The sequence below is a fragment of the Cricetulus griseus genome (assembly GCF_003668045.3).
Source record: "Cricetulus griseus strain 17A/GY chromosome 1 unlocalized genomic scaffold, alternate assembly CriGri-PICRH-1.0 chr1_0, whole genome shotgun sequence".
Taxonomy (NCBI): domain Eukaryota; kingdom Metazoa; phylum Chordata; class Mammalia; order Rodentia; family Cricetidae; genus Cricetulus; species Cricetulus griseus.
In genome coordinates this window covers 187289883-187315912 of record NW_023276806.1, presented here as the reverse complement: position 1 = coordinate 187315912, position 26030 = coordinate 187289883, and the positions used below count along the sequence as shown (strand labels likewise).

General features: G+C 38.0%; 1 protein-coding gene across 1 annotated transcript in view; it reads right to left on the bottom strand.

Annotated features, from left to right (window-relative positions):
- Positions 1-26030, bottom strand: part of Abcb1 (ATP binding cassette subfamily B member 1) — a 72517-nt gene that overhangs the window by 25039 nt on the left and 21448 nt on the right. The window contains exons 5-17 of the mRNA NM_001243988.1: positions 23163-23214; positions 20987-21178; positions 20092-20263; positions 13938-14062; positions 10353-10524; positions 7276-7389; positions 7020-7130; positions 6721-6846; positions 6431-6634; positions 5988-6158; positions 4919-5080; positions 2984-3160; positions 2198-2344 (exon numbers count right to left, since the gene is read on the bottom strand). Coding sequence (NP_001230917.1) covers positions 2198-2344; positions 2984-3160; positions 4919-5080; positions 5988-6158; positions 6431-6634; positions 6721-6846; positions 7020-7130; positions 7276-7389; positions 10353-10524; positions 13938-14062; positions 20092-20263; positions 20987-21178; positions 23163-23214 — 1925 coding nt within the window. The remainder of the gene's footprint in view (positions 1-2197; positions 2345-2983; positions 3161-4918; positions 5081-5987; positions 6159-6430; positions 6635-6720; positions 6847-7019; positions 7131-7275; positions 7390-10352; positions 10525-13937; positions 14063-20091; positions 20264-20986; positions 21179-23162; positions 23215-26030) is intronic.

The following is a 26030-nucleotide window of genomic DNA, read 5'->3' as shown; positions in this document are numbered from 1 at the left end:
GATTGAATTCACATTCACCTGTGTTGGGCCTTCCATCAGGGGCATCTGCTACATTACTTTCACCATTTACAGAGAGAAAGTGAAGCAGAGATATATTAACCTACTCAAGAGAGCCAGGAAGAGCCGGGCGTTGGTGGCGCACGCCTTTAATCCCAGCACTCGGGAGGCAGAGGCAGGCAGATCTCTGTGAGTTCCAAGGCTAGCCTGGTCTCCAGAGCGAGTGCCAGGATAGGCTCCAAAGCTTCACAGAGAAACCCTGTCTCGAAAAAAGCCAAAAAAAAAAAAAAAAAAAAAAAAGCCAGGAAGAAATGAACAGAAACCCAAGCCTTCTGGCCCAGAGCACACTATTTACAGGGTGGCAGATGGTTGTCTGCCTATCTACTTAGAGCTAATGGGCCAGTTGTCAGTCTCCAAATGGATCTCTGCAGGAAGAATGAGGAAAACCTAAGTGTCATTGTTGACTTTTTTCTTTCTTTTTTTTTTTCTTTTTCTTTTTTGGTCCAAAACCAGGCAGACCCATTTCTAACTTACCCTTATTTGCATCAGAAACCACACGGCCAGCAAAGCCTAAAATATTTGCTCTTCTTACACTTTACAGAATATGTTTGCTAGCCTGTTTTCTATAATGTATTCCATAGAATCAGATGTTTCCCCTACTTTTTAGTATTTTCATAGCTTATAAAAATACCTTACACAAATTGGACACTGAGCAAACATTTCTTGAATGACATACTAAACATGAGTATTAATCTAAGAAGGTACAGGTAGACTAGAAGAGTTATGTATTTTTGGTTGTACAATGAGTAGTGTTTGTTTGATGCTTCTTATGGTGATGTTTCTGTCTGCAAAAGATTTTTAGCAGTAAGGCAAATATGTCTTCAGTACTATGTCTGCTGATTTGTTTCTGTCAGTAAACCATGAGCATGACTGTTTAGACTATAACTGTTATTTAAATGCTGCTGTTAAAATTAAGTAGACCTAGCATGTGCGCTTCCACCTTCAGGGAACTTGTTATAGTTTGCATATTAAGTCTCCCAACAAGAGGCTCATTTGGTAGATTTTATTCCTGGTGGGTCTAGTCACAGATGGGTGTTTGTACTATGAGTGCTCAGGCCTCATCAATGGATGGACGCACTGTATGTGCATTATAGGGAGGTGGGAACCTTGATAGAGAAAGTGGATCACATCATGATTAGGGAAGGAGTCTTGGAAAAAAAATATGCCTTGTTCCTTGTTCATTTCTATCTTTCTCGTTTCCCGGATACCATAAGAGAGGCCGCTCTGCCACATGCATCTACCATCACAATGCCATGCCTCTGGCTTGCAACAGTGAATGCAGCTGACTGCTTTAGCCTGAAACCTAGGAAAGTGTGAGCAAATTAAATCTTCCCTTCTCTTGTATTTCTTCTCTGAGATTCCAGCATGGTAACGCATGCCTGCCATCACAGAATGCTGAAAACAGAAAAGATCTGAAGTTCAAATTCTGCCTGGGCTACACTACAAGCTCAAGACCAACCTGGGCAGCTTAGAAAGACCTTGTCTCCAAATTAAAATAGTAAATGGCAAGGGGTGTGCTGGGTGGTGCAGCACTTGTCTAGAATGTGTGAGAACATTTGTTCAATCTCCTGTAGCCTGAAAGAAGAGGGAAACCCTCAACTGTCTGCTGTAGTCATGAAAAGCTAACTAACATAGAGCTGTTTCCTTCTGTTTTAGTCTGAGGAAGTGAGTGCAGTGTTTGGGTCTGCTCATATGCTGGCCAACCAGTATGCATTTTACACAACAGGTTATTGTCAACCCAGTTTGGCAAACATAAAAGAGCCCCTGGGCAGATCAGTTGGGTTCATCAGATCTGTTCATGACTTTGGCTCAGAGTTCAATGTTCACAAACATAGAAAACAGAGTTCCCCAGTTCCATTGACTATATCAGTGAGTGGGTGCCCAGGGCCCTAGAATAGAAACCATTAGGGAACCTAGATAGAAATTAATACAAAAAATGATTACAAAATTGTCCTTATAAACCAAATTTCAATTATACTTTCAACCAAGTTGATTTGTGTGAAGGAAAATGTCTTTATGACTTATATATATGAGACATATATATGTGTGTATGTATATGTGTGTGTGTGTATTAAAGACAGTTCATTCATTTTTCTAGTCAAGACTCTTAAGTAATATAAAAATGGATATAATCACTTACCCCTACAACCTTAGAAAATATTATTGAGAATGCTGGTTGCAAGGCTCCATTTACTATGGCACAGAATATACCAACCACAAAATATGGCCATTCAGATGAATTCAACTTTAGGATACGCCAAAAGGAAATTGGAGGTACATCTTCATCCTAGAAAACATATACAACAAGATAGGTATTTTTTAAAAAGATTATCACTGATTTTTCTGTGTAGAGTTTTTCCATGTGTATAAAGTTTTCTTCTGCTGTTGAGGCAGGGCCTCGTGTATTTCAGGCTGGCTTCAAATGAACATCTAATCTTTCTCTCTTCACCATTCATGTGTTGGGCTTACAAGAAGGGTACAAGTTTTTAAAATAAATATTTACCCTATTTCTATTCTTTATCAGTTATGGATATTTGCCTTCAAATACAACCTTAATACAATATAGTACTCCCTTACTTTTTAAGAAATGAATGATGCTTCCACAAGTATTTAATTCTTGACATTCAACAAATGACAAGAATATTAACCAATAAGGATAATCATAATAGAAATAGTAATACTTAAACGCCTACTATAGTCTCTCCATATTCTAAGTTCTATTTCTAAACATCTTGCTATTAACTTTTACTCTTAAACCTAAACTGACTATAAAACATCACCATTTTGTTTTCTGTAGCACTATGGAGAACAGAACAAAAGGAGTAGAGAGAATACGTTGTAGTTCCCACTCCTTCAGACTCAGCACACTCAACTAGGAGGGCTCAAGGGGAGGATTTGGGACATAATATTACATCTTTGTCCATACCAAGGCCTCTTTGGTACTAAGCTTCCTGTCTTGGTCATGTGGTCCACGGATACTTCTGCGAGTTGATCTCCTTCTGATTAGACTGGATGCTGAATCTTTTGAAGACATGTCTAAATTATCAATTTCATTTTTAGACTCACCAACTTCATTTCCTAATTCAATTTCATTTCCTGCTGTCTAAAATACATAAGAAATATGAATAGGTTAAGCTCCAATAATGGAAATTAATCACTGAAAATAAATATCAAGAAAAATATGAATTACTTAAATCAAAGGATGGGGTGAAATTAAACTACTTTTCCTTCTTGTGAGATATGTTGGGAGAAAAACCTTACAGATTCTTTGTGAATATACTGGAATAAGATGACAAGCCTTCTGTGTATTTTCTCTAGTCATCTCTTCCCTGGGAACATGTGGTTCAATCAGCTTTGATTTTGAACCAGTGTGTAAACAGCAACTCAAAAGAGACTGAAATGTTTTAGATTTTTAATGAAATTTTTTTTAATTTATTAGCTTTTTTGTACCAAGCCTTCAGAATTTGTTGTATATTTTCACTATTCAATGTACACTATCACACATGGCTAATAACTATTATGGTGGATAGGCCAATTTAATTTTTTTCCCATTAGTTATCCTTCTTTGGTGCTTCTGTTTTCCAAAAAAAGAAAAAAAATGTCAATCTAAAGCACTAGTCCTGAATACTGTTATATAAAAATAGCAATTCAGCAGAGGTCTGCCCAGAAAGGAAACTAGAGCATAATTATAACTCCCTTCCAAGAGGTCCTCAAGGCTATGATTGGGCCACAAGGCCTCAAGGTGGGTGGGAGAGAGTTAGACAGAAACAATACAGTTCATGGAGATCTAAGTACAACTGGCCCTAAAGAGAAGCTTCACTTTAAAGCAGAAGTCAGGAGCTTCCTCATGAAGGGAAGAGGGAGGGAGAGATGAGGGGAGGGGAGGAGAGGGGAAGGAAGGAGGGGACAGGGAGAGGGGGAGAGAGAGGGAGAGGGAAAGAACACCTTCAAAGTACCACTCCAGCAGTTGTCCCTGAGGAATCTTGGACCAATCCAAAACACAAAAGAAAGGATAGAGTTTTTATAACCTTTTCAAAGTGGCAAGAAGTTTTATATCACATGATTTAGTTCAGCACAGTGTATGTGATAAGGAGCACAGAGGAACCATGTACCATAAATTGAGAATCATCAAGTCCCACTACAGTGCTTCTTTTTGTTTATTTGCTAACAATTTTTAATGTAAAGCCATTTGTCAAAAGAGGCAAACCACAAGATGAAAGAGAAGGCAATGAAAAAATTCACCTTTTCACAAGCAAACATTATCACATCCTTAAAAAATAATTTTATAAAGTGTCATATATGTTGTAGATTTGCATCACATAACCAAGATTGTGTCAATTCACAATTCTGAATAAATCCTTTTTAAAGTGTGAGACTTAAAAAATAATTTTTCAGTGTATATGTAAATATGCTTTATCCCCGGAATATGTTTATTCTTGCACCTTTGGGTCCAGAAACAACACTGGAGTACAGTTTACAGACTTGCATTGCCACTGAAGTCTTTGCTGCCATAACTTTGTTAGTTTTTTACGTGTAAAAGAGGTGTTGATTTGCTCAGGGGAGGAGAAGGGTCAGCAAAGTGTCTTGAGTTTATGTTGATTCTTTAAAGACAGATGTCTTGAGGATCTAGAAGCACTGTGCTTTTTTACCCTTTGTCCTAGAGACAGCAAGGGGCCAGTATGGCCAGAGTCAAGCTACGGGATTGGATCTAAAGGTGCAGGCCCATGCTCTAACAAATCTTTAAGTACTCTTCTGCTACGTTCCAAGATTGTGCAATCAAGTAACATTTATCTATACTTTAAATATAGTGACATCAGCTTATCGTCAAAATAAACTAGGACACTTCTAGATTCCACTGTACCTGTGTCATGACAAGTTTGAAGTAAATGCCCTTCTCTCTCATGAGCTCTTCATGATTTCCTTGCTCCACAATGACACCACCATCAAACCCAGCTATGATGTCAGCATTTCGAACTGTAGACAAGCGGTGGGCTATCACAATGGTAGTCCGGCCTTCTCTAGCCTGAAGAAGAGAAACTTGGCTTTTCATACATGAATAATTACAACAAAAAGCACCGCCTTTAATTCCAGCACTCAGGAGACAGAGGCAGGCAGATCTCTGAGGTTGAGGCCAGCCTGGTCTATAGAGCAAGTTCCAGGACAGCCAGGATGGCACAGAGAAAATGTTTCTCAAAAAACCAAACTCTGGCCATAGTCACGGACATTTCATGGACCAGTAGGTCTCCAACCCCATCACTCAGTGTGCCCTCTCCTGGGAAAGGAGCTTTTCAATTCCATAGTCTTCAAGTGGCATTAAGTGACTTCTACTCATATTTTCCTTTGCTTAACAATACTAAAGACTCTTAAAACCAAATTAGTAGTGCTATTCCCTAAATTTTCATGATCAAAATGAAGACTAATTTTCACTTGAGTCTCCATTTTTCATTTTTAATAAAAAAATGTTGACATGCTTTTTGATGAAATTTTATTTATTGTAATTCAAAATAAGAAAGAAAGAAAAAGAGAGGGAGGAAGGAAGGGAGGGAGGGAGAAATGAAGTGGGGCTGGAATGATAGCTCAGTAGTTAAGAGTAAGCTACAATTCTCAGCACCCACATTTTGTGGCTCATAACTTCCAGTGATTCTAGATTCAGGAGATCTAATATCCTCCTCTCATGTTTGCACACACATGAGAACACACACAGACACACAAAGATATATAGATAAGAAAATAAAACTTTTAAAAAATATATAGAAGAAACAGAAATTGAACGACAACAATAAAAAGATTTTGGAAGCCTGGTGCTTTTCCTTAGTAACAGCTAGTAAAACCTATCAAAAGTTTCTTTTCGAAGACCAAGATTAAGAAGACTAAACAATGGAATACTATCATTCTTATAATTCAGACCTTTGTAAGTAAAGCTCACAGACCTTATCCAGAGCAGCCTGAACCACGGCTTCACTTTCTGTGTCCAAGGCTGATGTCGCCTCATCCAACAAAAGGATCTTGGGGTTGCGGACCAGGGCACGAGCAATGGCGATTCTCTGTTTCTGTCCTCCACTCAGCTGTGCTCCTCTCTCACCAACAAGAGTGTCAAATTTCTACAATTAAAAAAACAAAAAGATCGGGAAAATGGAGTAAGCCACAAACTACTCAATTTACATTTCAAACTGGGATATAATCATCACTCTAGCCTCACCAGCAATACAGTCCAGTTCTTGGCAACATATATCTACCTTTAGTTGGTAGGATGAGCCATGGAAAATCCACAGTAAACTGATTTCCCCTCTAAGGAAGTTTCCTAAGTTCACATGGACTGAATCAGGCCAGGGCTCTACTCCCTGACCCTTGGGAGAGAGCAGGCACAACTCACATGGGGCAGTTTCATGATGAAGTCATAGGCATTGGCTTCCTTGACAGCTTTCTCGATCTCGTCCATAGTGACATTTTCTCGGCCATAGCGAATGTTTTCAGCGATAGTGGTGGCAAACAACACAGGTTCCTGACTCACGACCCCAATGATTTCCCGCAGATACCTCACATTGATGGTCCTGATGTCCTGACCGTCGATACTGACCTGAAATAGAATGTGTGGTTTCAACATTTTAGAATCACAGATTCAGAATGGGCTGTGGTACCGCTGCTGGCTGCATGCCCACTCACCACGCCCTCTGTGGGGTCGTAGAGCCTCTGCAGCAGCTGGACAGTGGTGCTTTTCCCACAGCCACTGTTGCCAACCAGGGCCACTGTCTGTCCGCTCTGCACCTTCAGGTTGAGGCCCTTCAAGATCTGCCAAGACAGGCAAGAAGCTAATGTTAGGGTGATTCCCAGGCAGAGAAGCATGCAGATTCCATGTGCTGCCATTTCAATTCAACGGCAAGTTGCTTTTATACACAAGTCTTTCCCACAACCTTCTAGAAACTATTATGCACTTTTCGTGTAATAGAAAATTGTCACCATACCTGAACGTCTTTTCGAGATGGGTAACTGAAGTGAATATTTTTGAATTCCAAATTTCCTTTAATGTTGTCTGGTTTGTACCCATTCTTTGAGAAGCTGTCAATACTGGGCTTCTATACAGAAGAAAATAGTAGGAGATCACTAAGTGACAGTGATGGCTTTATATGGAACTTTTTGATTAGCTAGATAAAGGGATGCTGAAACTATCTCAACTAGAAAATGCTTTAGTAGATGGGTCCACAGGCAGGTCAGACTCACATTATCAATTATGTTGAAGATTTCATAGGCTGCTCCTCTTGCATTGGCAAAGGCTTCGATATTTGGAGATGCCTGTCCAATACTGAATGCCCCAATTAATACAGCAAAGAAGACCTGAGCAGTGTGGGGGAAAAAGCATTGTATTGCTTTGTTTGCCACAATTCTCTCATATTTCCTTTCTTCAAATACAACTAATTACATTTTTAGATGTCAAGGCAACCTAGGAATACCAGGTGTCAAAAAATCTCAAAATTTCATAATTGTACATTTCAAATACATCACCACAAAAAGGTAAAGTGAAGTAACAGATTATTTAGCTTCATGTAATCACTCCACATTGTATACATATGTCAAAACATCATACTATATTCCTTAAAGATAATGTATGTTTTCAACTGAAGAATATAAAAATTACAAAATGAAAATATTTTAAAACTTTTGGTAATTTCATTTAGCCTACAACGCAGCAGAATTAATCTTACCTTTTCAGTGAAGCAGTGACATACAAGCTCTATCTGAGTATTATAATAGAACATTTTTCTATTTCTTCAATGACTAATAATTCCTGTTTAGATCATAGGGGCTGTGAAATGGAAACAGACACTAAAATGCAAGTGAGAAGACTAAGGTCCAAATCCTGGATTAATACTAACCAGCCATACATCTGCAGGACATTCTCTCAGAATATTTAGTCTTCAATTTCATGTGAAAACATACAAGACTCTTATCTGTTCTGTCTACAAGTTGAATCTGATAACATTGGCTCTGAAAATATTTTGTAAATTATAAAGCACATGACCAAGGGATGATTCTTTATGGGGCCAAATCTCCCTCCCCATCATCATTCCCTAAGTTTTGGAGTTATTTTGATTAAAATATTTGCCAGGAAGGACTTCATTTGAAGTTGATGAGAACTAATATCATCCATTTACTTCTACATTATTCAGGAATTATGTTGCTCAATAATTTGTATGGAAGAGGCTTTGCTAAGTCTGTATTCATTACTCTCTATAGCACTAACAAACAGGTCACATGATTCCTGTCACACATTTGGCAGGAGGCATAACAGAGATTTGAGGAGTACTGATGATTGCTCAAACTTGACACCTAGTATGTAGTGCAATTGGAATTTGAACCTATTGGGTCTGATATTAAATCTAGCAGTCTCCATTCTGAATGTTTCTAGATTGTGAAACAGCTTTAGACTCTATGAATACAAGATTGAAAGTATTTATTCCTAGGGTTAGTACTATAGTTCAGAAGTACATTAGGCAATCTTCAATAAAAATAAAATAAAATCAGCTTCTCTATATATCAAAATTAAGCAGTTCATATCCCATTACAATTTAGGCTTATCCAGGTTCAGCATCACAACCAAAAACAAAACAAAAAACTATCTTTGTAAAATCTGTCCTTATCTAAATAAAGCACAGTACTAGATAAAGCACAGTTCAAACAATAACAACAACAATAAAAAAAACAAGGAGTAATTATGAACTTCATGTTACAAATCTGAATCCTGAGAAAGGAACTATTTTAAGGAACTCAAAGAATTATGGTCTGTTGATAAATCTGTCTCCTTATCCTAAGGAAAAGAAACAGAATGAATTTTCTAATGAAATGTATATTTAGTTTGGTTGTAAATAATTTTAATTCCTTAAAATAAATAATGTCACAGGTAAAGTCTTTTGTACTTATATGAATTCTAATAATACAGAAAATATTTATGGTGGTTAACAATGACTGTCAACTTGAGAGGATCCAGAATCACCTAGAAAACCCTACCCACTGAAGACGCCAATTCATTGGAAATCAGAAAGCATGAACCGGAAATTCCATTGAGGTCTTCCTTGCTCAAAACCAACCTCCTCGGGGAGCATTTCTCTATGACCAGCCCGAAAGGTATGAAGACGTCAGTGCAGTGCAACTGTGGTCCAAGGATGCTAACTACACCTAGAACTTGCCACAGAACTTGATAGTATCATCTACATGGTACTGGCTTTACAGGCATGAGAGATGCAATAGTGGCTGAGTGGGTATGAAGGCTTGTGACAAGGTTTCAGAAAGTCACTGAGACAAAGTAGTGTGTAGCAAGTATGGATTCCTAGCAAGACCATATGTGAAGCTTTAAGTGAAGCCTAACTTGAAATGGAGACTCCCAGATGTTGAAGATGTTAGGACTGTTAGACAGAGATTAGCCCAAGAGATAAGTTATGCTGGTAGGGTGGGACTATCCAAGTCTTTGGAGGCAAAAGGCTTTCATCAGAAGTCCCAGATGCCTCACATAGAAATGTGAGGTTAGGTATTTTCTCTATTTAGCCTCTTTCCTTGCTCTGTCTCCATTCTTCCCCTTTGGAATATGAATGTTTATTCTGTCCCATTGGAATATGTAACTTAAAATTTGATGTTATAGGGGCTCAGTTAAAAGACTGTCTGAGTCTCAGAAGAGACTATATTTATACTTTTGGACAGACACTATTAGGACTAAAAAAGACTAATGAGACTTTTGGATTGAATACCTTTTGTATTATGGGATGGCCATAAGCTCATAAAGACAAGAGGGGAAATGTTATGGCTTAAAAGTGATATGTTTGGGTATCAAGCTTACAAGGGGTTCAACTGGGATGGTTAATCTTATCAACTTGATGGGATTTAGAATTCAATAGAGTTTGAGTGTAAATTTAACTGTATATTTTTCTACTTGCTTTGTGAATAATAAATTAGAAAATAAAAGTGAAAATTTTCGGTAGCAAGTTTGATACAAAGAAAAATATCTCATCAAATGAAAATTCATGCTGCAGAAGTTGATAATGTTAATATTTAGGCTACATCAGGAGTTGTAATTCCATCTAGAACTCCAGATGGAAATGATAGTAATGTTAATATTTAGGCCTTAGTAGAAATTGTACAACGGATCTACAAACAAAATTGATGCATTTAATTTCCTTTCAACTCTTTAACCTAATAATGCATGTCTCTAGTGTTTAACACTTATTCAAAGCACATTTTTCCAATATCACTCAATTCCATTAGAACTTTTAATAATGCACTTCTTTTTTGATTCCTGTATAACTTACAGTGAGCACTTGTCCAATAGAATATTCTTTTGAGATGACCAAGGACGTTCCATACCAGAAGGCCAGAGCATATGATGCATAGATAAGAAGGAAAGCTGCGCCCATGGAAATGTTGGCTGTGATCGCTTTCTTTATCCCAAGTCTTTTGGCTTCTTCTAAATTGTTGTTGTACCTGGGAGAAAGAAGGAAAATAATTATGTAGTGTGGCGATATATTGTTTATGATCTAATAAAGCCACTGGAGATCAGTTTGCAAAGCCAGCCACACCAGTTAGCTATAGAAACTAGGCAGTGGTGGCACACAACTTTAATCCCAGGACTCAGGAGACACACATGGATCTCTGTGAGTTCAAGGCCACACTGACTTACATAATAGTGAAGAGTAACAGAGCTCACATCTTTGATCCTAGCACTTGGGATCACACCCCTTTAATCCCAGTGCTAGAGAGATGGAGATAGGAGTGATTTGGCTGGGCGGAGAAAGGAATAAAAGGAAGAGACAGGAATTCAGAGCCTTTTGCCTCTGAGGATTCATGGAGGCAGGATTGCCATTTCAGCTTGGTAGAGGTAAGATCTACTGGCTTGACTGCTTCCCTTTTCTGATCTTCAGCTTGAAGCTCGAACCTCAATATCTGTCTCTGGGTCTTTTATTTTGATGTTACAATGTAGACTTAATAAACCTCGTAGAGATGTGTTAATGTAACATGATTGTTATTGTTCAGTCAGAATGTGCCCAACCCTGTAGGATACATGTATTGGCACTGTTATTCCTTCTATATCTTCTTCTTGTAGAAAGTGATATTGAGGTGTGTAGAGATCATTTTTCATGTGGGTGTCTTCTAAAAGTTTTTTTTTTTTATTTTGGTTTTGTTTTTTGAGACAGGGTTTCTTTGTGTAGCCTTGGCTGTCCTGGAATTCACTCTATAGAGATCTGCCTGCCTCTGCCACCAAAGTGCTGGGATTATTGGCATGCACTACCACCATTGCCTGGCCTAAAAGTTCTTTTTATGTAAGCCTTAGCAACAGTAAACTCAGTGAAGCAATATTGAGCTAGCTTCTAGAACATAAAAGAGAAGACACAAGAAAGCAATTATTTTTCATTCAAAATATATATTCTTTTAAAATTAATTAATAAAAGAGATTTAATGTTAGAAAATCCTAAACTATTCTTCCTATCCATCCAACCCCTATGCCCACTTTTTGAGTATCTTAACCACCTCAGGTCTTACCCTAGATGAAATCTCCATCAAGAGGGATTCTCAGACCACCATGCTTAAAATTTCCCACCTTAGAATACTTGTTTGGCTGAACATGCCAGGGTTTGTTGACTCCCCATGGGATACATTACCCTTCTGAGGAGTAGATGACAGATGGGCTGAGGGGAGGGGAGGGGAGAGGTAGAGGAGGGAGGGGAATTGTAGTTGGTATGTAAAATGAATAAAAAATCTATAAAATATTTGCTTGATCTTTTTGGAACATTTAAAAACTATAATTTAGTGCTCCTTTGAAGTGTGCCCCTTTGACTCTCATTACACTTTGTCTCCAAACCATACACCCTGTAACTGCTCTGCTAAATATTTGCTCCCTTGTAGTCATCTATGCCCTTTCTCCCTGTCATATGAATTTATACTTCATGAGAATGTGGGCTACATCTGACAGAATGCCATCCCATCATTAGAGAAGATCATATTTTGAAGTAAAATTTATAAAATCTTGCCCTAAACCAAGCAGAACACAGTTACCATGTTCTTTGAACTATGACCCATAGCAAATACAAATTACCTTTGCAGAAGTGAAGTATAGTGTGTAAACAAGAGGTCTCCTAACACATACAATGTAGACAATTCTACAGTGACTATTCATGTAAGATCAAAAAACATTGCTGACAGAATTGGAAAGGCTCTGTCCATATGCTCTAATCTCACCGAACAGCTTCCCTTCTTTCCCAGATACAACCACTATTGTAATTTACAAATGCTTCTACATTTTCCTTGACAGCTTTAGCACAATATCTAACCCCCAAAACAATGCAGTTTACTTTTTCTATCTTAAATTGCATATTCATAACACACCAGGATATTATCATGATGTGTATCAAGTTTCAAAGATAGTGTGTTGCTGCCAATAAATCAATGGATCTGATAAATATTATTAATTTCAACAAATCACCATACTTTCAGAGCTCTAGTGAACAGGAAAAGTCCTCGGGATAATAATAGGAAGCACGTAATAGAAAGATTTTCAATTTTTGTGCATTTTTTGATATTATAGATCATAGCTCAACTAATCATGGGCCTGAACAAAAAAGATTCCAGCTAAAAATGTCCCTCCATGGGCTGGAGAGATGATTCAGTAATCAAGCATGCTTGCTGTTCATGCTGAGGACCCAGGTTCGGTTCCTAGCACCCAAGCCAGGCAGCTCACAAACAGCTCTACCTCCACTTCTAGGGCATCCAATGCTTTCTGTGGCCTGCATGAGCACTAGTGCACACACAGAAAGTAGGGGCACACATATGCATATAAATTTAAAAATTAATTTTAATCATTTTTTTCTAAATTGTCCTTATAGATCTTATGTAAAACACTCATCCAGTTTTAAGAGAATCCAGAATTAGTTTGACAGGACAAATAAACATCATCAGAGACATAAAACGCAGTTCAGACTTAGGAAATATGGCAATAGCCATCTAGAAAATATTAGAACATTATTTGAATTAGCAGATATAAGTGATGGGGAATGTACTTCTTATTGATTGTTGAATAAAGTACTGTTTGGCCAATGCAGCAAGTTAGACGGGACTAGGAGTCAAAGAGGATTCTGGGAAATGTAGTAGAGAAGTGGTGATCCAGGCCTAATTTGAATATATTGACTTATTTAAGAAAATAATGGGGCTGGAGAGATGGCTTGTTAGCACGGGCAGGGGACACAGCAGTGGGCGGTCCAGGTGGAAGATGCACAGTTTTTCTGCCAGAGGCTGCAGGCTGCAGAAACTGTGGCGGTAGCGCTTCTTTGGCTTTGGAGGCCCGCAGAAATATAAAGCGGTGAATAGCTGATACGAAATCCATAAGGTTAGGATAATTTTTAATAGATAAACGCCAGCCAACACAAGCTAGAGCATGCCAAAGCAGTAAGGTGAGAGAGCTCCCATGTGTCTTGTCTGCTCCTTTAAAACCTCTTCCATGACATTACCTTGACCACACCCTGATGGGCGTGGTCAGGCACACCTTTAGCCAGTCCTTAGGAGGCGTGGTTACGGTGTCTCCCTACAATGGCTCAATGGTTAAGAGCAGTGGCAGCTCTTCTAGAGGACTGGGGTTCCTTTCCTACCACACACATGGCAGCTCACAACTGTCTGTAACTCTAGTTCCCGGGGATCTGACACACACACACACACACACACACACATACACACACACACACACAAAACACCAATGCACATAAAAATGAATAAATAAAATGAAAAAAGATTCTAGAGACTCTTTAAAAAAAGAAAACGAAAAAGTATCATAAATAGCATTGCCATCCTAAATGGCATGTGGTATCACAGAATTAATATTTCTATCAACTTGAAAAATAAACCCAAACCTTTCAAGTTCTTTCTTTTGTCCTCCAAATGCAATCACAGTTCTGATGGCTGCTAAGACTTCTTCAGCAACTGCTCCAGCTTTTGCATATGCCTGAAGTTCTTTATCAGTAAATGAAGATAATATCTGTTTAAAAATGCAACTTCAGATTATTAAAAAAAATTAACTGCTGTAAATAAACAATTGCTGGCTGAATATTAATACATGTGAAGAATTAAATTCTTTTAGTTGTCTTTGGCCATGATATTCTATTAGCGTATCTATTTATATAAATAGATATTTATTTATATATACATATCTGCTATGTAAGATATCTCCAGTTACTTTTTCTTCCAATATTTTTTTCACAATAAAGACATATAACAAATTAGATGAACCACAAAATTTCCTCATCAAAACAACAATTGGAGCTTTGGGAGATGTTACATTTCAGAAAGGAAACCATATGCCACAATATAATCATAAGCCATTATAGAAAGTGGGCTTTATGGCCAGGACATGCGCTATTCCCACCAACTCTTAGTGATACCCTGGTTCAGAAGTGCTAGGTGAGAGGCTAGAAGAATATAGAGGACCAAGCCGCAGTTTCCTCTGCTGATAATGCCTGGAGAAACAGAAATGTTAATTTAGTTACACTGGAAGTGAAGACAGACTTTGTTTATGAAAAATGATGTATCTTTGAAAGACATACACTATAAAAGGTAATTTCAAACATGTTGAAGATAGAATTATTGAGGTTTCCAGATTCCAAGGCAGTTTTTCTCAAGGTCCTTAGATTTTCTCTCATCTTGATGGAAATTAATTTCACTACTCTATTTCAATAAGCATCCCAAATACTAATAATTCTCATTTTTAGGGTATTAGTCTGATAAGCCATTTTACAGATATTGTTAAATTCTAACCATGCCTAGAATACAAAATTATGACTATTTAAATGTATGTTAAAATAAAATATAATTTCATGTAATAGGCTAAAAAAAAGAAAAAGAAAAAGAGTCTACATTAAATTTTTTTCCTCATAAGAGATAATGTCTGTAAAAAGAAGAAAAAACTTTCTCAGGGGACCCCGTGGAAGAGGAGGCAAAAAGAGTGTAAGTGGGAATGGAGGACACCAGGAGAACAAGGCCCTGTGAACCAGCATGCTCAAAGCTGGTCTGAACTCACAGAGACTGAGGCAGCATGCACAGGGCTAGCAGGGATCTGCACCAGTCCTTTTGTGTATATATTATGGCTTCTGGTTCGGTGTCTTTAGGGGATCCTGAGTGTGTGAACGAGTGGGTCTCTATTTCTTGTGCCTTCTCTTGGACACTTTTCTGCTTGCCTGCTTTGTCCAATGCCAATGTGTTAGATAAGTTCTTATTATATTTTATTATTATCCTTTACAGGCTGGATTCCTAATGACAGAAAAAAATCCAGATGGGAGGGGAGGTGGGGAGGAACTAGGAGGAGTAGAGGGAGGGAAAATTGTAATCGATATATATGATATGAGGAGAAAATTGATTTTCGTTGTTTGGGAGGCGTGTTTTGTTTTGTTTTGGGAGACAGGGTTTTGTTTCTCTGTGTGGCTTTGGAGGCTGTCCTGGAACTAGCTCTTGTAGACCAGGGTGGCCTCAAACTCACAGAGAACCATCTGCCTCTACACCCTGAGTGCTGGAATTAAAGGCATGAGCAAAGGGATCAATACCATGCTGAGAAAACCCACAGAAACAGCTGACCTGAGCAAGTAGGAGTGCACAAATGCCGGTCTGACAGATGGAGAACCAGTGTAAGACCAATCCCTGAACATGGGTGTCAGTTGGGGGGGGGGGAGCTTGGCAGTCTATGGGGCCTCTGGCAGTGGAACCAGTATTTATCTCTAGTGCATGGACTTTGGGATTCCCTATGGAGGGATACTCTCTCAGCCTAGATACACAGGGAAGGGCCTAGGCCCTACCCCAAATGATGTGACAGACGTTGATGATCCCCCATGGAAGGTCTCAGCCTCCCTGGGGAGTGGTTGGGGGTGGGATGCGGGCTTGTGGGGGGCATAGGAGGACAGGAGGGAGAGGGAACTGGGATTGGTATGCAAAATAAGATTGCTTTTAATTTAAATTTTTAAAAAAGAAAATTAAAAAAGAAGAAAATTTCTAATTTTTTCTTAGGGATATAAAAGGCCAGCTTCAATTAATTCCAATATAAAGTTAAAAGTAGTCTAATATTGGTAATTTTATTATTACCTATAATCCCAAATTAATACATTGAGAAACAATATTTAAACTATTATAGGTGCTCTGACCACATTTGAATCCAGTCTTTCCATTTCTCAGTGTAGGCTTTTGTTTTATCATTTTATAAAAACCTCATGATCTTTAATGATTCTGAGATACTTATGGGATCATATGTTAAAAACAACGCATTGACATTACATATGTCCTCAATAGTAACATTTTAAAAATTGCAGGAATACTATCACAACTAGAATTTTATTTTCTGAGGGGGTGATTAGAGACAGGGTTTCTCCTTAGCTTTGGAGCCTGTCCTGGAACTGACTCTGTAAACCAGGCTGGTCTCAAACTCACGAGATCCACCTGTCTCTGCCTCCTGAGTGCTGAGATTAAAGGCGTGTGCACCACCGCTGCCCAGCTCAGTATGCAGATCTTATATTTTTAGGTGATTATCTAAGTTTTACATTGTATCTGAAAGACTGTGGAAGGTATTAATTTAGCATCAGTTTCTACACGTTTATCACTATCTGCAAAAAATGCAGTTAGTCTGCTATTCTGTGGCCTTTCTACACAGTTATCACACAGATTACTTTGTAGATTCCTTGGAACCTTTATGGAAAATCATGTAGTCCACAGTTTATTTCTTCCTCACCAATCTATATGCCTTTTTACTTTTCTTGACTTATGGTAGCAGCTAGAGTTCCGGTGTTTCAATGAAAAAGAAGTCAGAAGAGATATCCTTGCTTTATTTCCAATCTGATGGCAACGATGCCTTTTTACTAATCAGATATCTATGGGTTTAACATCAGTGAGTGCTAGATATTGTCAAGTGCTTGTTCTGTCCAGTGATATGACCATTTGTTTTCTTTAGTATATAGGAACGCAGACCACATGGATCTTCAAGGGTCATATCATTATTACATAGCTAAAATAAATCTCACTTGGTTATAACATATAATTCTTTTTATATACTGATGGGTTAAGCTTGTGATCAGTCAAATTTCCCAATACAGAATTTATTTTCCTTTTCTGGTTTATAAAAAAGCTTCCTTATTCCTTTATACTTTACGATATGACAACTTTTGGTTATGATGCATCCTGTCACCGATTTCTTTGATTTTTATCCTGCTTCAGATTCAATTAATTTCTTGCATCTGGTTATTGTGTTGTCAGCCACTGGGTCTGAAATCCACCCTAAAGCTCTGCTCTTGTCCTCTTGTGAGGTTCATGATGATGATATGAATGTTTCCTTATTGTCTCACATGGCCCTGAGGCTCTCCTCATTTTCTGTGTTTCAGATTCACTGATTCTGAATATTATGTTCTACTCTATAATTTCTGTGTGCATAGGATGAGCCTATTATACAGCATGACTATTTTTACTGTTATATCTTTCAGTCCTCTGATGTCATTTTTAAAATAATTTTCTATTTTTTTAGCTGGTGAGTTTTTCTATTACCTTAAAAGAATCCAAACAAATGAAGCATTTTATGGCTATTATCTTAAAGTCATAGTGTGAAAATTCCAATATCTTATTTACCTCAGAGTGTATATCAGTAAAGTGTGTGTTTAGGGGGATGTTTGTGTGCATTTCCTAGTTGAGGGCATGACAGGGGCCTTTCTATCACATTCTGGACACTTTGTCTATATTAGGGAACCAGGATACATATCCTTTATAATATAGTCAAAATAGGTCAACAAACATGCAGAAAATCATATCAAATGATTATCAAAGAGCAGAGATTAAAAATAAAATAACAGATAGCCCAGGGCTCCCTTCATTAAATAAGTAGCATCAGAAGCAATGCAAGATTAATTATTAACAAATTAAGTAATGGTCTGTTTTCCCAACTTAGAGTAGATATCAACACTGGTTTTTCATTAAGTTTTGTTGTAAATAATTTGCACCTAACTTAAAAACTGTGCCAGCTTTCAGCTCTCTGATAACCATCAGGAACACTGTTTCCATTATGCTCCTGAGTAGCAAGTTAACAGTATTCATGACTTCAGTTACTCCATCTGCTAAATGACCTAATATCTACATTCTAGCTGTATCTGGTAGACACAGATGAGGCCTAATAAAGGCTTGATTTTGGTTGGACTTTTGCTTCTTATGACTTTTATTACATGTAACCTCACAAAGTCTAAATACTTGGATAATCGCTCCATCACACAGCTACACTTATATCAAATGACTTTATAATATGAATTATGTACTGACCCAGACATAGAAAATGAATCACAAAATTGTTAGAGGCATGTGGATGGAGTGAAGAGAACTTCTGTGTCTTCATGACTGAAAGAGGTAACTAGAGGTTACAGATTTACATGTGTCCATGATTGGACATTTCCCTGGTCCCAGGACTCCCTTCCCTCATGTTAGGACTCCTCAGGAACCCCTCCCTCATCTTACCATCTTCCCCTTAAGTGACAGGACCTAAGAAATTTTTTTTTCTAAACTTAACCTTGTCATCTACTCTGCAACCATCTTGCCAGGTCTAAGAAGCGCCAGGGAGTTCCGTACAGCCTGGACTGCAATGAAACAACCAGTGACCCCAGGACGTGGCAGCACCCCAACCTTCTCGGGTCCCCCAAAGATGGTCAACGCCCCCCACGTCAGCAGGAAGCAGTCTTGAGAATTCGACGCCCTTATTCCTTAACCTGCCATGTTAAACACCCCACCTTTTTAAAATAATAAGTAGAGGTGGGAATGAAAGGTTCAGGCATTATGCTGGCCTGCCCCTGTTACCTGGTGGAACAGGAATACCCTGGTCAGCCCAAGATTCCATGGGAACTAAGTCTGCACGCGGGTGCAGAAGACCCCTTTAAAAAGATCCCTGCACATTTACTCTCTCTCTGTTTCCCCTCTGCTTCCTCGCTGCTTCCTGTCTACTCTCTCTCTCACCTATGCTCTCGCTCTGTCTCTCTGCAGTGACCAGCCATGGCGGTCAGTCATTACCCTGTTTTTCTCCTCTTCTTAGTCTCCCTACTCTGCCAGTCCTTATAATAAACCTATAGTCAACATGTCTCATGTCTCAGCATTTCTCTTTTCTTCTTTTTAAACAAAAGAATAACAGTACCTCCATAAACTATTTTTACATATATATATATATACATATATATATATATATGTATATATATATATATATGTGACAAAATTGTAAAGTTAATTTATGGATTAAACAAATCTATACACATACAAAACATTAAAACTGAAAACTGAATGAGGCATTTGGTTTACACTGAATTGAACTTCTATTTTCTGGAAGAAAATGGCACTGTTATATTTAGTGATTGTGGTGGTTTGAATGAGAATGACCCTCATGAGTTCCTACATTTGAATACTTGGTACCCAGTTTGTGGAACTGTTTGGAAAGGATTAGGAGGTGTGTCCTTGTTGGAGGAGGTGTGTCACTGGGGGGGTATATTTTGAGGTTTAAACAGCCTATGCCATTCCCAGTTAGTGCTCCATGCCCCACTCTGCCTTGTGCTTGCAGATAAAGATGTAACTCTCAGGTACAGCTCCAGTGCCATGCCTGTCTGCCTACTGCCATGTATTCTGCCATGCTGGTGATGGACTAACCCTTTGAAATTGTAAGAAAGCCCCCAACTCTTCCTTATATAAGTTCCTTTGGTCATTGTGTCTCTTCTAGAAGTAGAAAAAAACTAAGATTGATGTTTATGGATCTTGTGGGTTCCCATCTTTTCCCATGAAGGTGAAGGATAAGCTTATTATTGTCTTCCTTCTTTTTCATTTCCTATTACAAATAATCTAATGGCCAAGGACAGCATGAAGTACTATGGGACTAGTTCAGCTTAACCTGCTGATTTTTTTTAAACAAAAAGTGTGAAATCACATATAAAATTCACAGTCAGGATTAGTATGATTAAAAAGACTCTTCTGTGGATCATGGGAAAGAGTTTAAAATCTGGACTCACAGGCTTCACCTACCTTTGCCCAAATACCAGCTGACAGTCCAAGAACAGGGCTGATGGCCAAAATCACAAGGGTTAGCTTCCAGCCTCGAGTAAATCCTATTATAAAACCACCAAAAAATGTTGCCATTGCCTGAAAGAACATTCCAATTTTGTCACCAATTCCTTCGTTAATTTTGGAGACATCACTAAAAGAAGAAAGACACTGTGTTACAAGTAATGTCAGAACTACAAATACAGAATTTTTCTACTGAGACCAGTTGTTTTTTTGTTGAGAGGGGGTAAATTAATCTGTGTCTAGGCATCTTTGTATATGCCTGATCCTTTTGCGGTGCAGTGATAGAGGAAGGCTGTTAGTTTCCAATAGGAAGTTTGTCATTAACAGTATTTTGTGGACCACGTGGCCTCAGAATACAGACATGGGATGTTTAAGACTATTCACTGTGAAATTTCAAACTGCTCAGAGATGTGTGTATATGGTGCTGTCTTCTATGAACACAAATCTTTGAGTTCATTGCATCTTCTGTGAAGCAGAGGCTGACACACAAGAGCTCTTCCCTCCCTCCCTTCTTTCCAGTGTTTTCCAAGGACACCAAGGAGCCCTGGGAGGACACACTCAGTGAGATGGACAGGCCATATTGTTGCTGCCCTGCACTTCGCTGCTGTGCTCACTCTGAATCCTTCTTGACTCTGCCAGTCTAATCCCTCACTGAATGCCAGTCAAGCAGGGGCTCTACCCGCATCCCTGCCAGGGCACTGTGAGCAAGAAGCTGTGTCAGACACGGCTACTGCTTACAAGGGCTTTACTCGGTTCAGTGATGCACCAACACTCCTAACAGGGCTGGTGGTATCTACTTCACAGCATTGAGAACAAGACCATATCTGACTTGAGCATAAAACTAGGTACTCACTCTGTGAGCCGGGTGTTGAGCTCCCCAACGTCGTGCACGTCAAACCAGCCTATCTCCTGATTCATTATAGCATGAAAAAACTTCTGTCTAATTTTGTGTATTTGTCTTCCAGCTGCCAGGCACCAAAATGAAACCTGAATGTAGGCAACTATAAGCACACCAGCACCAATCCCTGTGTAGTAATAGGCGTACCTGAAAAACAAGAACACTATACACAGGCTATTTTCCAATCAGTCCTTCTCTCTGCACACAACTGAGCCTTACTCTTCAGCTATCTGGTACCCCAGCATCCTTAGCAAACCAGAAGGGGTTGTGAGGACCAGAGCTGTGACTGTCAGCATCTACCTCTCTGTCTGTGGCGATATAGAAGAATGGCCTGAGGCAAACCCCAGCTCTTCACTGACGACCTTGTAATCTCAGGCAGGATGCTTAAAAACCCAATTTCAATTATGTATTATGATGAAAAGAGAAGGAAGACAGTATATCTGGAAGGTACTCAGGCCAGGGTCTAGTGCATAATAACTACTAACTACTCAAGAAAATGTGAGTGATTATGAGAGGTCATTAGTGTACTGACACATCTGCTAAGGTGAACAGTTGTAGTCTTGTCTGCTTCTATTACATTAGTCTCAATGGATGAGGTCTTTAGGGTGGTCTTGGCACCTTGGGAGAAGGAAAGACTTGATGCAACTTGTTAGAAAGTAGAACCAAGAGGTGAAGATGGTCCCCTGCTGTTTTCAACTATTTAGTTTAGCAGAGGTTGAAAGATGAATGACAACAGAAAATTGATAGTGTTTCCATGTTATCTACTCAAATGGGTATTGAGAGCTAACCTAAAAAGTTCAATATATCTAATAGTTTCCCTCCCAGCTTAAACATTTAACCAGACCTTTTAGAAAAGTTGAACAAGTGTTTTCTTGCCTTGCTAAAATTCCTATGGCTTCACTAAGCACTCTACATGTGGGTGAAGTAGAAACCTTGTTTCTTTTTGTAGTTGTTTTTCTTGTGCTTTTGATGGAACCTTGGGTCTCATCCATGCTAGCAATATACTGGACAACCAAACCACACCTCTTTCAAGGAAAATGCCCTCAAATGAAATGAAGGTTACCATTTGGTATATTTTAAAATGTTCTTGACTTGCTATCTTAGAAAAAGAATGCCTATATCAAGTACTAGGATTTAAAAATAGACATACATATAACACACAGCTAGCCTTTTATGTTATGTTCACAATTTCAAGAGCAACCTATCAGAATGCTGCTAAGCAAATGATCCTTCAAGCTTCATCTTATAAACTATACTTATTAAAGATATAATTGAAACATTAAATGTTAGTTAATTGATAACTATGTAATTAATTGCTCTCCAAGTGATAAAGCAAGAAAGAGTCAAAGCAAGTTCCATTTAAGAAGTAGAACTTATTCATGAAATACTGATGTACTTTACTGTAATACATTTTATCCAATTAAGATAGTAGAGTTTCCCCATGTTAAAAATATTCTTCATCACAGTAATATTTATAAGTATTTTTAGTTTCATTTTTCAAAACGTTATTGTATCTCTTTGTTTACAACTATTAGAGAAATCACAGCAAAGTACAGGAAGATTATCATTTGATTCACCAACACATACTTTTGTACACCTATTTAAAACTAGTCCACAGACTAAATGTCAATATACATAAATCATTAACAAAACTAAAAAGTCTGCCTGTATCATTTAAGGCCAGAGTGACTCTATTTCTTCTGGGATGTTGTATTTTTCCTATTTAGAATTAGATGTGGAGTTTGAAGAATTTCTGTTGGCTTATATTATTTACCATTATATCATGACTGGAAACAGCCAGGAAACAAACTACCCACTGGAGAACTACTGAAAATATATATTGTGAATTCAAATATATCTAAATGTCTTTCCACCTCTCTAATTTCCCTGCATATGATATTTTATCTTTGCAATTGCATACATAAGTCTAATTGAGGTTCAGCATCAACTCAGTACATTTTATGATACAAACACTTTTCTTTAAAAAAGTCTATAATGGATCTTCCTTGAAAACTAATAATGGTAGTCTCAAAACTTCTAATTTTATTATTAGAATGTAAACCATAGTTATATTGCTATAACAATATCAATGCAGAAAAGAGTAATAACAATAAGGATAACATGTAATTACGTGGTCATTTCTTCCTCCAGTTTGCCAAAGATGTCTGAAGCATTGACTTGAGCTGGAACAACACAGAACAAACATAAACATTTGATGTTTCTTTGGTTCCATTAAAACTCAGCATACAGAAATAAATAAAACTTATTATGAAAAAAGAGCTCTAAGTGACTCAGTTTCATTGATGTAAAAGAATTTTGACATCTGTTCAAATACCGCCCTGCTGACCTTGTACAACCACACACAACCTGTGTTCAGTGATGCATATTTGTTAGAGGAAACAGTGATGAATATTACTGCATGCTTGACTCTCAGGTATACACTAAACACCTAACAATATAGTTCCCTACTTGCTTGTCTGTTCATTTGAGACAGGATCTCATGTAACCTAGGTTAGCTTCAAATCTCCTCTACTTATGACCCTCCTGGCTCTGCTTCTGAGTACTGGGATTGTAGGAGTATAACCTGTGTGATGCTGGAGATTGAACCTAAGACACAAACCCAGGGCTGCATAATGCTTGTCAAGCACTCTACCAATTCAGTTATCACATGTAAATTATAGTGTTATAAATAAAATTGATGCATCATTCAATGTTATGAAATACTAACATTGAGCCAAGTATTTTCAAAACTCATTCATAACTTTACTATGCCTATAAACACAAATTACCACTACTCAATATTGTTTTCAGGTCTTTCAAGTATACATGTATACACATGCAGAAATATATGCATACAGTTTCTTTAAAAATTGAATCCCAGTGTTAATGGAGGTTTTTGTTGTCTGCAACACTTTACTGTTACCAGAAATGATACACACACAGTGGTATAATATGTAGATATTTATGGTGAATATTTTATAGAAGAAATTACCACAATTAAGACTGTACATGAACCTTACAATCACTGCAAAAAGGTTAGAGCATGGGAAAGACTCATAAAGATGAATCTGATTTGACATGTATGGAAAATAAATAAAAACCAGCATTGGCAAACTAATTGGAATGAACTGAAAAGCCTGTAGTATATATGAAGAGAGAGTGTCCCAGTTTGGAAGGGGTATGGGAATGTGTTGTGTGGATATACGGAGCAGGATATACACTTAGAAACAGTCTGAAAGAGGCAACTATGGTATATAAAGACAGAATGGCAGACATGGAATAGTTTTGAAGTAAAATGGATATAATCAGAAGTGTGACCTGGGAAGCTTTAGCATTCAGCACTGTATAATTTTAAGAAACCTCAAAGAGGTGGTCTGGGAAAATTATGAATTCAGTGTTGAACATTGTCTTTTGTAACAGCTGTGCCATTTAACTGGAGATATCTAGTGTCTAGAATGTTCTGGAGGGAGTTCAGACATAAATACCGAGAAACCATATGCTAGAGAACACAGTTAAATTTGTGAGAGAAAAATACCATGTTTTTTTAGCTGTAAAAACAAGATGTCACACAGAGAGTAAACAGCAAGCTATGCCTAGACACTTGGGGAGTTGGAAGGGTCTGACAGAGAATAAAGGAGCAACCCAGAGATGAAGAGGCAGCAGTCAGGTGGAGTCAGGGGCTGCTTGTCCTGTGCCGTGCAGCAGGACGTCTCCAAGACTGAACACTAAGTTAAGAGTCTTCCTGTTCTAACTTCTCAAAAATAAAAGAAATATCCAATCACTTGGTGAAGATTTTTTACAAAAAAATCAATCTTGGAAAAATTTCTTATGTGAGTTTTCTATCTTCTTTAGCTAGCCAGGAGCTGTTTCTAGGTAGTTTGTCATCACAAACTATTGCTGCCAATTCAAGACAAAATTCTCTAAGTTAACAAAATCAATTTCCTCCCTATGTGATTCTAGGTTGAATAATCCACATCTAAATATTCCTTGTCTAAAGCGCTTGAGACTAGAGGTATTTCTGATTTCAGAATTTCTCAGTCAGCAATACTTGCACATCCTCTCCTAGCACAACACCACTAATCTAAGCCTTAAATCCCAAATGATGCCTGATGTCCAGACTCATACTCTGGGACAGTTTTTGAGATGTTCAGTCCGTGTTATTATTTTAATTTTATCAGGAACCAAAATAATTTACACAAATGCTCTTTGGCTATTGTGACTACTGAGTCTTGAGTCATTTTTATACAGCTTGAAAAGAATAAAATTTCAAGATCAAAATTGGCTCCCACTCTTGTCTACAATTACCAAGTACCAAGGACTATTGCCCCAAACAATAGCAACAATGAAGAACACTTGAGTAGTAGCTAAAGTTGATCTTATTTGGAGGTGAGAAAAGCCAGGAATTGTCTAGGTTATAATGGCTCTATTGGCCATTAGCTTAGTGAGGATGCTAAAGCTAAACTTCCATTGGCTTTTAGTGAAGTTCTTAGCCCCTTGTTTGCTGTCTGATCCTGACTGCTGGAGCCTCGCCCTTCTGGTTTCCCACCACCCTCACTCTTCTGCCTCAGTTCTCCTTCACTGGTTCTTTGTGCTTTCTGTCTTCCTATATACTAGTGATTCCCAGAATTCCATGAACCTTGCCAGAGTGAGCTTAGCCACTTCTACAGTGTTTGTCATTTCAAAATCTGAATCTGGAGATCTTCAAACCCATCCTAATCTCATGATTAATGCTCTAGGGCCTCAGAATGTTTAGAAATGTCAACTACTGAGCACTTAGGAAAAGTGTAAATAAAAATATGTGACATGGACGTATATCTTTAGGAATATGTATGTCTGTATGTAACAATCTATGAGAAAGAGACCGTAGACTTGAAAGAGAACAAGGAGGGGTCTATGGGACAGTTTAGAGTGGGGAGAAGAAAAGAGGAAATAATATAATTATTTTATAATCTCAAAAATAAAAGAAATAATTTAAAAATTATAAAGAAGAACTAAAAAG